The following is an 11,781-nucleotide window of genomic DNA, read 5'->3' as shown; positions in this document are numbered from 1 at the left end:
ACTCAGTTGTAATAAAACTAGATAGTTTATCATATTGAAAATCAAGGGATTGTAGAAATTGCTTGCACTGTTGACTCTTCTCCCTGGTTTAAGGCTGATGGTGGGTCAAGATTCCAGAGTCGAGACGGCGCACACAACAGTGCCTGTGCCGTTTTCTCCCGTAATATCGAGTCAAGCGTATGGTCCAGATATAAAAATGGATGCAGCTTTTGATATAGAGCGTGCAAGAAATCGTACGGACCGCATTGTAGTGTGGTGCTGTCGGTGAGAATAGAATTGCATAGCAATGTATCTGCTAGGGTATTGGCAATTTCATAGCATTTTAAAAGCTATTCTCAAATCAGTTTCGTGTTTGCATATCATTAGTTAGATACATACCTGATCACGTCCTAGCGGCAGCAAGTCCTCTGAAGAGAAATTCCGTAGGGCTGCTAAGAGATCATGGCTGACTGCGACGGGGAATGTAAATTTCATCAAAGTCGAAGGTGAAAAAGATGAAAGATATCCAGCAGATAAAGCTCGCTGCCAAATAATAATTCTCATCCATTCCCTTGTAATAGAATGATCTGCCAGTCGCGTGGTAGTTGTTTTATCGGCAGAAATTTGCAATACCTGCAGAGCTTTTTCCGACTCGACGAGCAAATTTTCCGAGACATCTGTACCGATGCACTGGTCAAATACTGCAAAAAGCTTCGACAGCTCAATCAAGCCGTAAACGTGAGTGTTGGCGACAGCATCGTTTACGGCTTTGACAATGAGTTGGTCGGAAAACGATGGCGTCAGTCCTAAATGCATGCTGTAGCCCCTGTATTCAGTTAGACACGAAGCTGATAAGGGACGTAAATGAGTATACCTTTCTGAAACCCAGAGGAGTGAGAAGAGAATTTCTCTATTGTCAACTACTTCTGCAACCGGACCTTGTAATGCCTGGTCATCTTTATCAAGTCCTAACAGTTTAGCCGAAGAGACGGCCTCCTGGATAAACATCAACGCCGAATTACGCTTGTTTACCTTTGCATGGTATACATGAAGGAAAAATGAGGTGAGCACCCAGCGGACATCTAGATGTTCTCGAAAATCGCACTGTTCCCGGATCCGAATACATTCACGAGACAAATATGAACTATCTACCAGGACCGCCTCTCCGTCTTCTTGAGATTCTAGCGGTGGGATGTTTAGCTGAGCAATGGTCGCGGCGCATAGCGCTGTGGCCAAGCAAAACGTAGACTCATCGGACGGGCGTAGAGCTAGTTGTTGCGCAAGTATAGTAGATCGAATAACGGGCCAGACGCTGTACGAATGGTTCTCGTACTCGCTGATGACCTTGGCGATGGTATCAACTAGCACCGGAGGGGATTGAAATGCGAGTATCTGAGATGAGAGGATAGCGGGTTGGACTCTAGTCTGGATGCTCTCTGATGCATCTCGTAGTAGCGTAGGCGTCCTCGTTTCATCCGAAAACCGAGATGTCTTTTCATAACTGGGGGCTTTCTGTATCGAGGGCCGCCGGGCCTTCGGGCCTCTCTTCTGCGCAGGCCTGACATAGGTGCATTGCACCTTGCGCGTGGAGGCTCCACAGGTTGCGCATGGCAAAGCGCCGTCGCAGCGGACTTTGCGAGCGATACAGGTGTCGCAGGCTCTCTTCGCCAAGTTCGGCATAGACTCTGGTTGTTGGTGGTGAGCAGAGATAGATAAAGATAAACGAGGATGAAGGAAGGAGTCGGAGCGGGAAGGCACTGTCGTGTTGTGCGGGGTTGCGCTTACCCAATGGTCAGGGGTACACTAAGTATACAGCATCCCGTAGCTACGCCCTGTACTCTATCCTCTATACTCTATAATTCGTATAGTGTATAATAAACTATTGCTTATAAAGGATCCAGTACCTTACAAGCATACTATAGCGATATCCGGTGGCTGATGGCTGAGCCGGTAGCCCTGCATTGTTAGTTTTCATCTATTGTGTAAGTCGAGCTAGTTTAACTAGGTTTATCGGATACGTAAAAGCACAATAACATAAGCATCTTACTCCGTACTTCATATCCAACTCTATTTCTAAAGCATGACAAGCAGTAAAGCATCCAGATAGGGCTAGGGCTAGGGCTCCGTCTCCGCTTTTAGGCTGCGGGGAAGTTGTGCCGGGGCAATCAGCTTCAGCTTCGAACGTTACATCGCCAAAACACATGGGGAAAGCACGCCATCAAGCCTAAGATGTCACATTGTGCAGCCAACTAGCTGGGAGCTGAAGCTGTCCCTCGCGAATCAACATAGCCAGACTTGTTTTCTTATCAGATGCATTTCCACGTTCCAACACGAGATCCGCCCTGTTTCATGCCTTGGGACGGCGCTTGGCTGGTCCGGCTGATCGACCGAAGAAGTACGCAAGCTTGGACTCGAGAATAATAGTACAAAGTAGTAAGGTACGGAGTACTGCTACGTAATGTCGCGCACCGACCGGGCTGATTTTTATCTCTCTCCCGAGCTGTTCTCGCTTGATTCTCACCATCCCGATTACCTGTGAGTGAGCATCAAAATCAGCATGGGTCGCACGCTCGGGCTCGTCAGAGCCGTGTACATTGCGTGTGTCAGCTGCATGGGCTCTTTTGCCTTTGCCTTTGACACTGGCATTATCAGTACGTGTTGAACTATGGCAAGTGTTACCATTATGATAGATAGCTAACCAGCAGTCGTCCAGGCGGCGTCTTGACTCTGGCCTCGTTCCAACGCGATTTCGGCTATTCGGCAGCCCAGAAGACCAACGTCAACTCCAATGCCGTGTCGATTCTCCAGGGTGGCGCCTTTTTCGGCTGTTTCTTTATCTGGCCCATAACCGCCTACTTGGGGAGAAAAGGCGGCCTCATTGTCAGCGCCATTGTTTTCACCATCGGGACAATCCTCCAGCTCATCAATAGCGGCTCACTGGGCTCATTCTATGCTGGTCGGGTAATCGCGGGCCTGGGAATTGGTGGTGCCACTGTGTTGATCCCCGTGTTTGCAGCCGAGATGTCTCCCAAGCATATTCGAGGAAAGCTGGGGGCTTGTTTCCAGCTGTTCTTCGCGCTTGGGGTAATGGTTGCTTACTGGGTGACATACGCTGTCGCAAAGGACCAATCCAGCTCGACAAAACAATGGCAGATAGCCCTTGGTCTTCAACTGCTGTCGTCTACCCTGCTGCTCTTCGGCATGCTCACCGTCCCAGAAAGTGCGCGTTGGCTGGCCAAGCAGGGGAAAACCGACAAGGCCCGCGAGTCCTTGAAATGGGTACGCGGAGGAGACGAAACACCCGAGCTGCAGGCGGAATTCGTTGAAATCCTGGCCGGTATCGAAGAAGAGTCTCGCGTGAAGGAAAATTTCACTTTGAAAGAGCTACTTCTTCCGGCCAACCGCTACCGAATCTTCATTGCCATTACTATTCAGCTATGTGCCCAGTTGACCGGAAACACCTCGCTGGCCTACTATGCGAACCAGATCTTTTCCAGCGTCGGTGCCGGAAATTCAGCCAGTCTTGTGACGGGGTTCTTCGGTCTTGTCAAGGTAGTCGGAGTGTTGATATTCCAGCTACTAATTCTAGACAAAATCGGAGGCCGTCGCGCACCGTTCATGATCGGAGCGTTTGCCATGGGCTCGTTCATGCTGATCATTGCATGCCTCGTTGCCACGCACCCGCCAAGCTCCTCGACGACCGGCGGTGTCTCTTCGGCCGGTATCGCGGCCATCATCATGACCTACGCGGAAGCATTCAGTTTCAATATGTCCTGGGGACCTCTGACCTGGCTGTATCTGGGCGAGATCTTCTCGAGTCGCACCCGTGACGTTGGTGTTGCAGTGGGCGCCGCCTCGCAGTGGCTTTTCAACTTTGTCATGTCGCAAATGACGCCGCATGCGCTTGACAATATCGGCTGGAGGACATTTTTGATGTTTGCTATTTTCAACTATGCCGTTGTTTTTTATTCATGGCTATTTCTACGCGAGGTGAGTATTCGCAATTTCAAAGGTGTTGCTGTTGTATACTAATGGCTTATTCATGATAGACGTCCGGACACTCGCTCGAGGAAATGGAGCACATCTTTGGCGGAAACAACCCAGAGGCCAAGACTGTCGAGACCGTCCAGGCCGTCGAGGTGGAAAAAAGAGCGGAAGACACAGAGGTCAAGTCTTGATCTGTTGGTTCGATTTAAATGCCCTGGGGCATGCCATATATATATAGATATATAGAAGACGATGCAAATATAGCGCACTTGTAATTTGCTACTTTGAGATTCCTGATAAATCCAGATATCTACGACCACTTCGGAATAGACGGCGAATAAATCATCAGCGAGAAAACGTTTTTTCAAACGGTATTCAGACTACCGAATCAATTAATTGCCGGGCCTGTTCCAGCCTGTACGAATCGGATTGCAACCAGCCACTTGAGTCAGAATACGCTAGGCAGTCAAATATTTGTCAATGTCTTAACATAGTAACATTCCTGGAGTGCACGTGGGAAATGTGGCTTTTGGCCTCTAGAGTTTAGGCAATACATGTACTCTCCTAACTCATGCTCCTCCCATACACCCATTTCAGTTCTCTCAAGATACATTCAAACCTTTTCTTCAATATACACAAAAGATCTAGCTACCCTTCCTTACACCACAGACATGTCACACAGCAAACACCTCATCGTCTCACAAGCCCCCCCAATGTCGGACAAACTAAAGTACCGAAACCCAGCATTCCTCACTCCAAGACACTGCATCTATTCCCGTCCAATTTGTACGACGGTGACACTGATGTGAGTGGGGTTCATTTATCAAGGTAACTCCTAACTAGTTATTCCAGATGTCTTGGTGAACATATGACTATCCGTCTATCCATCCATCCACCGGTTCTGGCAAAAATTAGAAACTGGGCTGGCTTCCCTTGCTGGTATTTTCTTATGAGTGGTCGACAGTCTTTTACACGTGGCCTGCTCATGGATTAAACAAGATCAGCAGATTAATCGGTGATCATCATGCCATAACAAATAGCCTTATTCAACTGAGTAGCCGCCGGGTATGGACAAGTCTCACTCTAATTGTCTCAGGTACGGGTTATTGCATTTTCAGTTGCTGTACTCTTCCTACTGGTACATAACTCAACCTTCCGGAGGCCTTGTCGTTGCATGGTAGCACAAACACAGATAGACTAAACCATCAATCGTTGCAGCAGTCACTTACACACACCTCCCTGGCTTCCATTCCACGGGAAAATAGAAATATTTTCTAATATCGACGGCTGAGAGCTGAGACGAAGGCGCCGCCGCGATGCCCCCTTGACTGGATCGGGTTCGATGGCTTACATTCCGCATTCCTATTTGGGAAAAAGAGACGAACACGTACAATAACCACCCCAACGCAGTCATGTCTTTCATGAAAACAGGTCACCTGTTGTGAGTTTGCCACTTTTGTGGTTTGTGTTCAGGGTCAACTGGTACTGTACCATGACTTGGTTCTTAGTTCTACGTACCTCACAAAAGGTTACACTGCCATCTTCTCACCTACTTGGCGCAAAACGGAAACGTACTTTTAGTACACTAGACATGGTGACATGGATGTTCCATGAACAGCCTGAGACATGAAGCTGTTTACAGAAAAAAGAAAATGTATATAACCTGTCCTTCGTCTGTCGCTCTTCCTCTCATTTTACATTGCTCTATACAAATTCAAAAAAGGATCAAAAGACACAGAAAAAAGTAGCAAAAAAAGAAAGAAAAAGCCCTGCCAACATTTCTAATTTTTCAAGATGAACTTCATCCTCCTCGCTCTAACCAGCATCCTCCCTCTCACCCAGGCCGTCGGCAACGCCATCATCCTCAACAACTGCACCGACACCACCGCATACGTCTGGTCCGTGGGATCTAGCATCGGCAAAACCCAAACCCTCGCCACTGGGGAAACCTTCAATGAAGAATTCCACTACGACAGCACCACCGGCGGGATCACTTTGAAGATAACCACCGAGCGTGGCGGAATATACCAGAACAGCCCAGAAACAGACTATGCATATACACTGGATACCAATACTTCGACGGTTTGGTATGCTATTTCGGATGTGAATGGGGACCCATTTGCAAATAACACGGTTGCGCTGGTTCCGGATCAGGATTCTTGCGTGAGCTATGTCTGGGAGGATGGGGTGCCGCCGTCGGGGATTCATACGGCTTCGTGCAGTGCTGATGGGGATATCAAGCTTATTCTGTGTCAGGAAGGTTGAAATTTAGGTGTGAGAATGAAGAGACAAAGAGTTATGGCTTTTGTAAATGCTGAAAAGAGGGGGGAATAATATCGATTCCGTGGTTATGTACGAATAATATCGGTATTAGCTCGACAGATAATGCATCATAACTATAAGTGGTAGACATGGATCACACTCACGTAAATGAAACAACAAATTGGTATCGCAACATTGAAAATGAACCAAAAAATAGGGGTAGAAAAGGGCAAAAGAAAAAGAAGAGAAACCCATAATATCATAGAGTCAGTTATTCGTTGTTGTCTTCCTCGTCTCCCCCAGCATGTGCCTCAATGTCGTCGTCCTCTTCACTGGCCCCGTATCCCCTCAGTTTCCTCCTCAATTTCAAGTTCTCGCGCTTCAAAATGTCCAGCTCGTCTTCATATCTTTCCATCATCTCAGCGCTGACCTCACCCATCTCCTCAATGATCTTAAAAACTCGCCACAAACGCAGGGCGACGACGAGGGAGCCCAGCTCTTCGACGACACCCCTCAATGCAACGTCCATGACAAATGCAAGCACAATAACAGCGGCATCAAAGGTATGAAACTTTGACTTGAAATAGTTCAATCCAAAACTGAGCACAGAGGCAATCAACTCCACCATGAAAAGACACGAAAAAATCAATCCAACCAGTTCCAAAGCTTCTTGCGCAATATCCCATTGTCGGTCGACATTCTGATGTCGCTCACGCAGCCCGCACGTATGCAGCTCGATCAAGAAATTGGCGAAGATGCAGGCGACATCAACAGCGACCAGGAATAAAATGGAATAGTGGCCCCATTTAGACGAGAGAGCCGACCGGGTCTTGGCTCTTGTACGAGGAATGATGCCGCGTGGCTCTACACGATAGTAACCGTAGTGATAGTCCTCCTGGTGATGGCCGCCTTCTTCGCCGTCTCTGCCCCGAGCCCAGCTCGGGATACGTTTCCCTAGAAAAGGGGCCCCCCTAAGCCGAGTAGGAAGTATAAGGCCAGCCGAGGGGGGAGAGGAAGATGATTTATCTGAACGCTGTGGTTGCTGTCGCTCTACTCGCTCCGAGTTGTCTCCCAGCAAGGGTTGAGATGGATCGGACGCCATCTATAAGGGGGTTCCACCAGAATATAGAAGACAGACGGTAACAAAAATCGAAGCCCTCCAGGCGAGAGAGCGGGTTCGCTCGGTGATTGGAAAGCAGAGACGAGACGAGGTCGAGTTGTCAACAACAGACGCAAGATGCGGGGTCTGCCGTACCACTGGCCCTTGCGCCGTCACGGTATTACCGTATTGCGTACTAGCGGCTTGGCACCCCCAATAAGCTCGGTTCGACGCCTCGGACAAAGCTGCGATCCATTACCCGATTCGGCCTCCCCGCATCTCGGCTCTCCGAAGCATTCTTCTTGTCGCCGTCTCACCTCATCACCACCGCTTTTCTCTTCTCTTCTTCTTTTCTTCGCTCGGATTTCCTTTTCTCCCAATTGCTTCACTCCTACTGTGTGCGCAATCAGACCACAACTGACCTTCTCCCTCTCTCTCTTCTCTCAAAATGGTTGCCCCGGCTATCAGGGTAGCTCCCTCGGCTGCCAATAGAGCCCTTGGGCTTCTTCGCACAGTGCAATTCACGCACCCTCCAAATTGCCCCTGCCACGGCAATCCAGACCATCATCACCATGGCCAGCGCCACCAGATCAACCTGGCCAACAATGTGCGCCGGCATATGGCCACGCCCACCGACCCTTCTCGCCAGAAGGAGTATGCCTTTGAGATGGCTGCTTCCAGTATCCGGTTTGGGCCCGGGGCCACCAAGGAGGTCGGCATGGACTTTAAGAACCTAGGCGCGAAGAAGGTCTGCGTCGTGACAGACTCGACTGTATCCAAATTGGATGCCATGAAGCAGGTTGTTGAGGGCTTGTCGCGAGAGGGTGTCGAGTTTACCATCTTTGACAAGGTCCGCGTTGAGCCAAAGGATAGCTCGTATGTTTTCGTTTCCCTATGTAAAGGGGGTGAAGTTAACTTGTTTCAGGATCAAGGAAGCAATTGCTTTCGCCAAGCCATACCAGCCTGATGCTTTCCTTGCTGTCGGTGAGTATCAAGTATGTGTTGTAAACAGAGTGTGTCACTGACTTGACAACAGGCGGTGGCTCGGTCATTGATACCGCCAAGCTGATGAACCTATACACTGTCTTTGCCGACGCGGATTTCCTCGACTTCGTCAACGCGCCTCTCGGCAAGGGACTGCCCATCACCAAGCCCCTGAAGCCGTTGATCGCCGTGCCCACGACGGCCGGAACTGGGTCTGAGACGACAGGCACCGCCATCTTCGACCTGGTATCCCAAAAGGCCAAGACGGGCGTTGCACACCGCGCTCTCAAGCCCACACTCGGAATCTGTGATCCGCTCAACACGCGCACCATGCCCAGCGCCGTGCACTCATCGTCCGGCCTGGACGTGCTCTGCCACTCGCTCGAGTCGTGGACTGCAATCCCTTACTACGAGCGCACCCCGCGGCCTACCAACCCTATCAACCGCCCAGCCTACCAGGGTGCCAACCCCATCTCCGACATCTTTTCCCTCAACGCCCTCCGCAGCACGGTCAAATACCTGCCGCGCGCCGTCCGCGATCCCGACGACTTTGAAGCCCAGTCGCAGATGCTCCTAGCCGCCACTTTGGCCGGCGTCGGCTTCGGCAACGCCGGCGTGCATCTCTGCCATGGCATGAGCTATCCTGTCTCCGGTCAGAACCCCGGATACAAACACGCCGGCTACGAGGTCGACCACCCAATCATCCCTCACGGTGTCTCCGTGGCCGTCACTGCGCCGGCGGTCTTCCGTTTCACGGCGGCATCTAACCCGGACCGTCACTTGCAAGCCGCCGAGGCCTTTGGCGTGGATATCTCCAACGTCAAGCGCGAGAGTGCCGGTGAGGTGCTCGGCGAGGCGATCAGCGAGTTCCTGATCAAGCTGGGTGACCAGCCGCGCGGCCTTAAGCATTTGGGCTTCAAGTCCTCGGATATCGAGGGACTGGTTGAGGGCACAATCCCACAAAAGCGTGTGCTCATGCTGGCGCCGACTTTGAGTGAGGAGTTGAATGCGGAGAAGGACGAATTGAGGAAGTTGTTTGAGAATTCGTTGGAGTACTAAAAAAAATAGGGTAGATGGAAATTGTATATCCCATATATATACCTGCATATATTCACTGTTCAGAAACTTGAGAAAGTTTGTATGTACATAGATCCAATCGGTCTGGCATGCAAATGCCCATAGGTACAAAGAAATAAAAAAACTTGAAAAAAACATAAGTTAAAAACACACACAAAAGTTTGGTCAATCAGAAGAACCGAATGCATGAATTCATTAAAACCTCACATTCACTTTCATCAATCATAAAATGCAACCGAAATAGACGTGCATTCCCTTGATTTTCATACATATGATAAAGAAACCCGAAATATGGTTTGGGAGGGAGGTCAATCCTCGAGAACCTCAATAACAGTCTCCAACTCATCGTCTCGCGCTTTTCCGACATAGTCTTCCTCCACAATATCAGCGCCAATCATGCCCATTGAGCAGGCCACGCGGTCCAGCCATACGACCGGACGATGGGAGCCACCCTGCTGATCAGGTCCCCGATTGAATTCCGAGACCATGCGAAATGGCAGCGTAAAAGTTGATGTCTGTGATGTAGGAGTTGTACCAGTGGTGTTATCGTCAATTATTGGCGGGCTGGCGCCAGAGGAGATAGTGTCGCAGGTGGAATCTGCCGAGGGCGTAGAGAGGGCATCTTCCACTTCTGTGCGCGAGGACGCCGACCCTGGCGATTCGGGGATGGGGATAATAGGGACGATCACGTCGACGTGGTCCGTAAGAGAGAGGTCTTCTTGAACGCGAGCTGACCGCAGCAGCTTTTCCAGCGCGTTGATGCAGTGTGTCGCGCCCTGTAATAATAACGTCGGATTTGTATCCGGAAATAACGAGGGAGCCGGGCCAACAAAGCCGTTCTTGTTCACTTCAATTCCTTGCTTCTTCTGAAAATGGTACATGATCGAAGCCAGTAGCTCGTCGTTCATGTGTTTCAATTTCGCGCAGCTGTCGCGAATCCGCGAGATGAGTGCTTCTCGTTCGTGTGGCGGGGTGCCCAGCGGCAGGCGTCGAAAGTCGTAGACATATCGCGGGCATTTGACGAGTTCCATAAAGATCAGCTCTGATAGATTTACAAAGACTGACCATTCACCCGGTTTCTTGGAGTCTTCCTCTTGCACTTTGGCAGCAAACTCTTGCCACTCGTCTTCGTCCAGGAAACATGGGATCCCTTCGTATAAAGCGTGGGCAACCAAGAAACCGCGATATGCATAGTAACAGGATCGGCTGAACCCGGATATGTGTCTTTTTGCGCCGCGCTTTAGAAACATCTCCTTGACTCCGCGAGCGTGCTGGATCCATGCGTCCGGGGTTGTTTGGGCGTATATTTCGTAAATGGTCAGCATCATGACGGTGCTGAGGAGAATATCCGACAGGGCTTCATCCGTCTCCAGAGCCTTGTTCACCTGCCGTAGCGCATTGCCGTACATGTGCCGACTCGCGCGCAGTAGCCGCGAGTCTTTTGTCAACGACGCTAGATATACAGCGCTGAGACAGCACACAGCCGAGTCCTGATGCGATCGCTTGTTGAAATTCTGCATGATATACTCGGGGAAAGACACGTCGGAACGGAACTTGTTGTGGAAGAACAGTGTAGGGAACGCGGCGCAGACAAAATCCATAAAAAGCCGTGGTTGCTGGCTCACGAATAGCTTCTGCACCAGCGACGGCGACAGGTTCTCGTCGATACTGCCGGCATGGCTCTGCATCAAGAGGAACGCTTCCTCGGCAGTAACCTCGGGGATCAGGGCGCCGGACTGGGTTCTGGGTCTTGTCGTCACCACAGCGGTCGAAGAAGACGAGGAAGAAGTAGAGCCAGCCGACTCGAGCAGCGGCCTCCGCGCGGCATCGCTTGCTCGTCGATCCGAGACGCGGCGATGGCGGCGTTGCAGATTGGGGCCTTCATCCTGAAACTTGAGTCCGCGATTGTATCCGGGGCAGGGACAGCCGTATCTGCGACACTGGCCGCACTCGGGGCGAGTTTCATCACACTAATTGATTTGGTCCGGTTTATATTATGATTATTTGAAGAAAGGAAGATGGAGATAATACCTTGACACGCCTATTGCGGCAGACAGAACAGCCCTTGCTGCGAGGGACTCCAACCATGATGCATCATGCCCGCAATGGGCGCCACGTGCATAGCCAAGCTCGTGGGCTTTTAGCCTGCGCGCCTGTCTGCGATGGTTTTTGCTTTCGTTTTTTGAAGTGAAGCCGCTAATTTGAGATCGTGAAAAGAAGACACAAGGCTGATTCGTGGATGGACAGGAAAAGATGTCTGTGGTCTTCGGCGGGGGTCGAGCGGGCGATGAGCGTTTCGGCGCTTTTCAGCCGCTAAGGGAAGATTAGGCTTGGCTGATCGCTGATCGTAGGGAAAGGTACCCGTTAACCCGACTCTCACATGTTCGGCTAAC

At 50.4% G+C, this 11,781-nt stretch overlaps 6 protein-coding genes across 6 annotated transcripts; 3 read left to right on the top strand and 3 right to left on the bottom strand.

Annotated features, from left to right (window-relative positions):
• Positions 1-41: 41 nt before the first annotated feature.
• On the bottom strand, positions 42-1,659 carry TRUGW13939_05823 (uncharacterized protein; the record flags this gene model as incomplete). The annotated part of the gene is made up of 3 exons (XM_035488981.1): positions 42-329; positions 379-805; positions 854-1,659. The coding sequence occupies 3 exons, from the start codon at positions 1,657-1,659 to the stop codon at positions 42-44; spliced, it is 1,521 nt and encodes a 506-aa protein (XP_035344874.1).
• An 877-nt stretch (positions 1,660-2,536) lies between these two features.
• TRUGW13939_05822 (uncharacterized protein) lies at positions 2,537-4,157 on the top strand (the record flags this gene model as incomplete). Its single annotated transcript, XM_035488980.1, has 3 exons — positions 2,537-2,630; positions 2,693-3,969; positions 4,029-4,157. The coding sequence occupies 3 exons, from the start codon at positions 2,537-2,539 to the stop codon at positions 4,155-4,157; spliced, it is 1,500 nt and encodes a 499-aa protein (XP_035344873.1).
• Positions 4,158-5,760: 1,603 nt separating this feature from the next.
• Positions 5,761-6,231, top strand: TRUGW13939_05821 (uncharacterized protein; the record flags this gene model as incomplete). Its single annotated transcript, XM_035488979.1, has 1 exon — positions 5,761-6,231. The coding sequence occupies one exon, from the start codon at positions 5,761-5,763 to the stop codon at positions 6,229-6,231; it is 471 nt and encodes a 156-aa protein (XP_035344872.1).
• Positions 6,232-6,499: 268 nt separating this feature from the next.
• Positions 6,500-7,330, bottom strand: TRUGW13939_05820 (uncharacterized protein; the record flags this gene model as incomplete). Its single annotated transcript, XM_035488978.1, has 1 exon — positions 6,500-7,330. One exon carries the CDS (start codon positions 7,328-7,330, stop codon positions 6,500-6,502), a length of 831 nt encoding a protein of 276 aa, XP_035344871.1.
• Positions 7,331-7,775: 445 nt separating this feature from the next.
• Positions 7,776-9,370, top strand: TRUGW13939_05819 (uncharacterized protein; the record flags this gene model as incomplete). The annotated part of the gene is made up of 3 exons (XM_035488977.1): positions 7,776-8,203; positions 8,253-8,311; positions 8,364-9,370. The coding sequence occupies 3 exons, from the start codon at positions 7,776-7,778 to the stop codon at positions 9,368-9,370; spliced, it is 1,494 nt and encodes a 497-aa protein (XP_035344870.1).
• Positions 9,371-9,696: 326 nt separating this feature from the next.
• TRUGW13939_05818 (uncharacterized protein) lies at positions 9,697-11,476 on the bottom strand (the record flags this gene model as incomplete). The annotated part of the gene is made up of 2 exons (XM_035488976.1): positions 9,697-11,358; positions 11,420-11,476. The coding sequence occupies 2 exons, from the start codon at positions 11,474-11,476 to the stop codon at positions 9,697-9,699; spliced, it is 1,719 nt and encodes a 572-aa protein (XP_035344869.1).
• Between the last annotated feature and the right edge of the window lie 305 nt (positions 11,477-11,781).

The sequence above is a fragment of the Talaromyces rugulosus genome, chromosome III, assembly GCF_013368755.1.
Source record: "Talaromyces rugulosus chromosome III, complete sequence".
Lineage (NCBI taxonomy): Eukaryota > Fungi > Ascomycota > Eurotiomycetes > Eurotiales > Trichocomaceae > Talaromyces > Talaromyces rugulosus.
The sequence above is the reverse complement of the archived record's forward strand: the minus strand, read 5'-3'. Positions and strand labels throughout refer to the sequence as shown.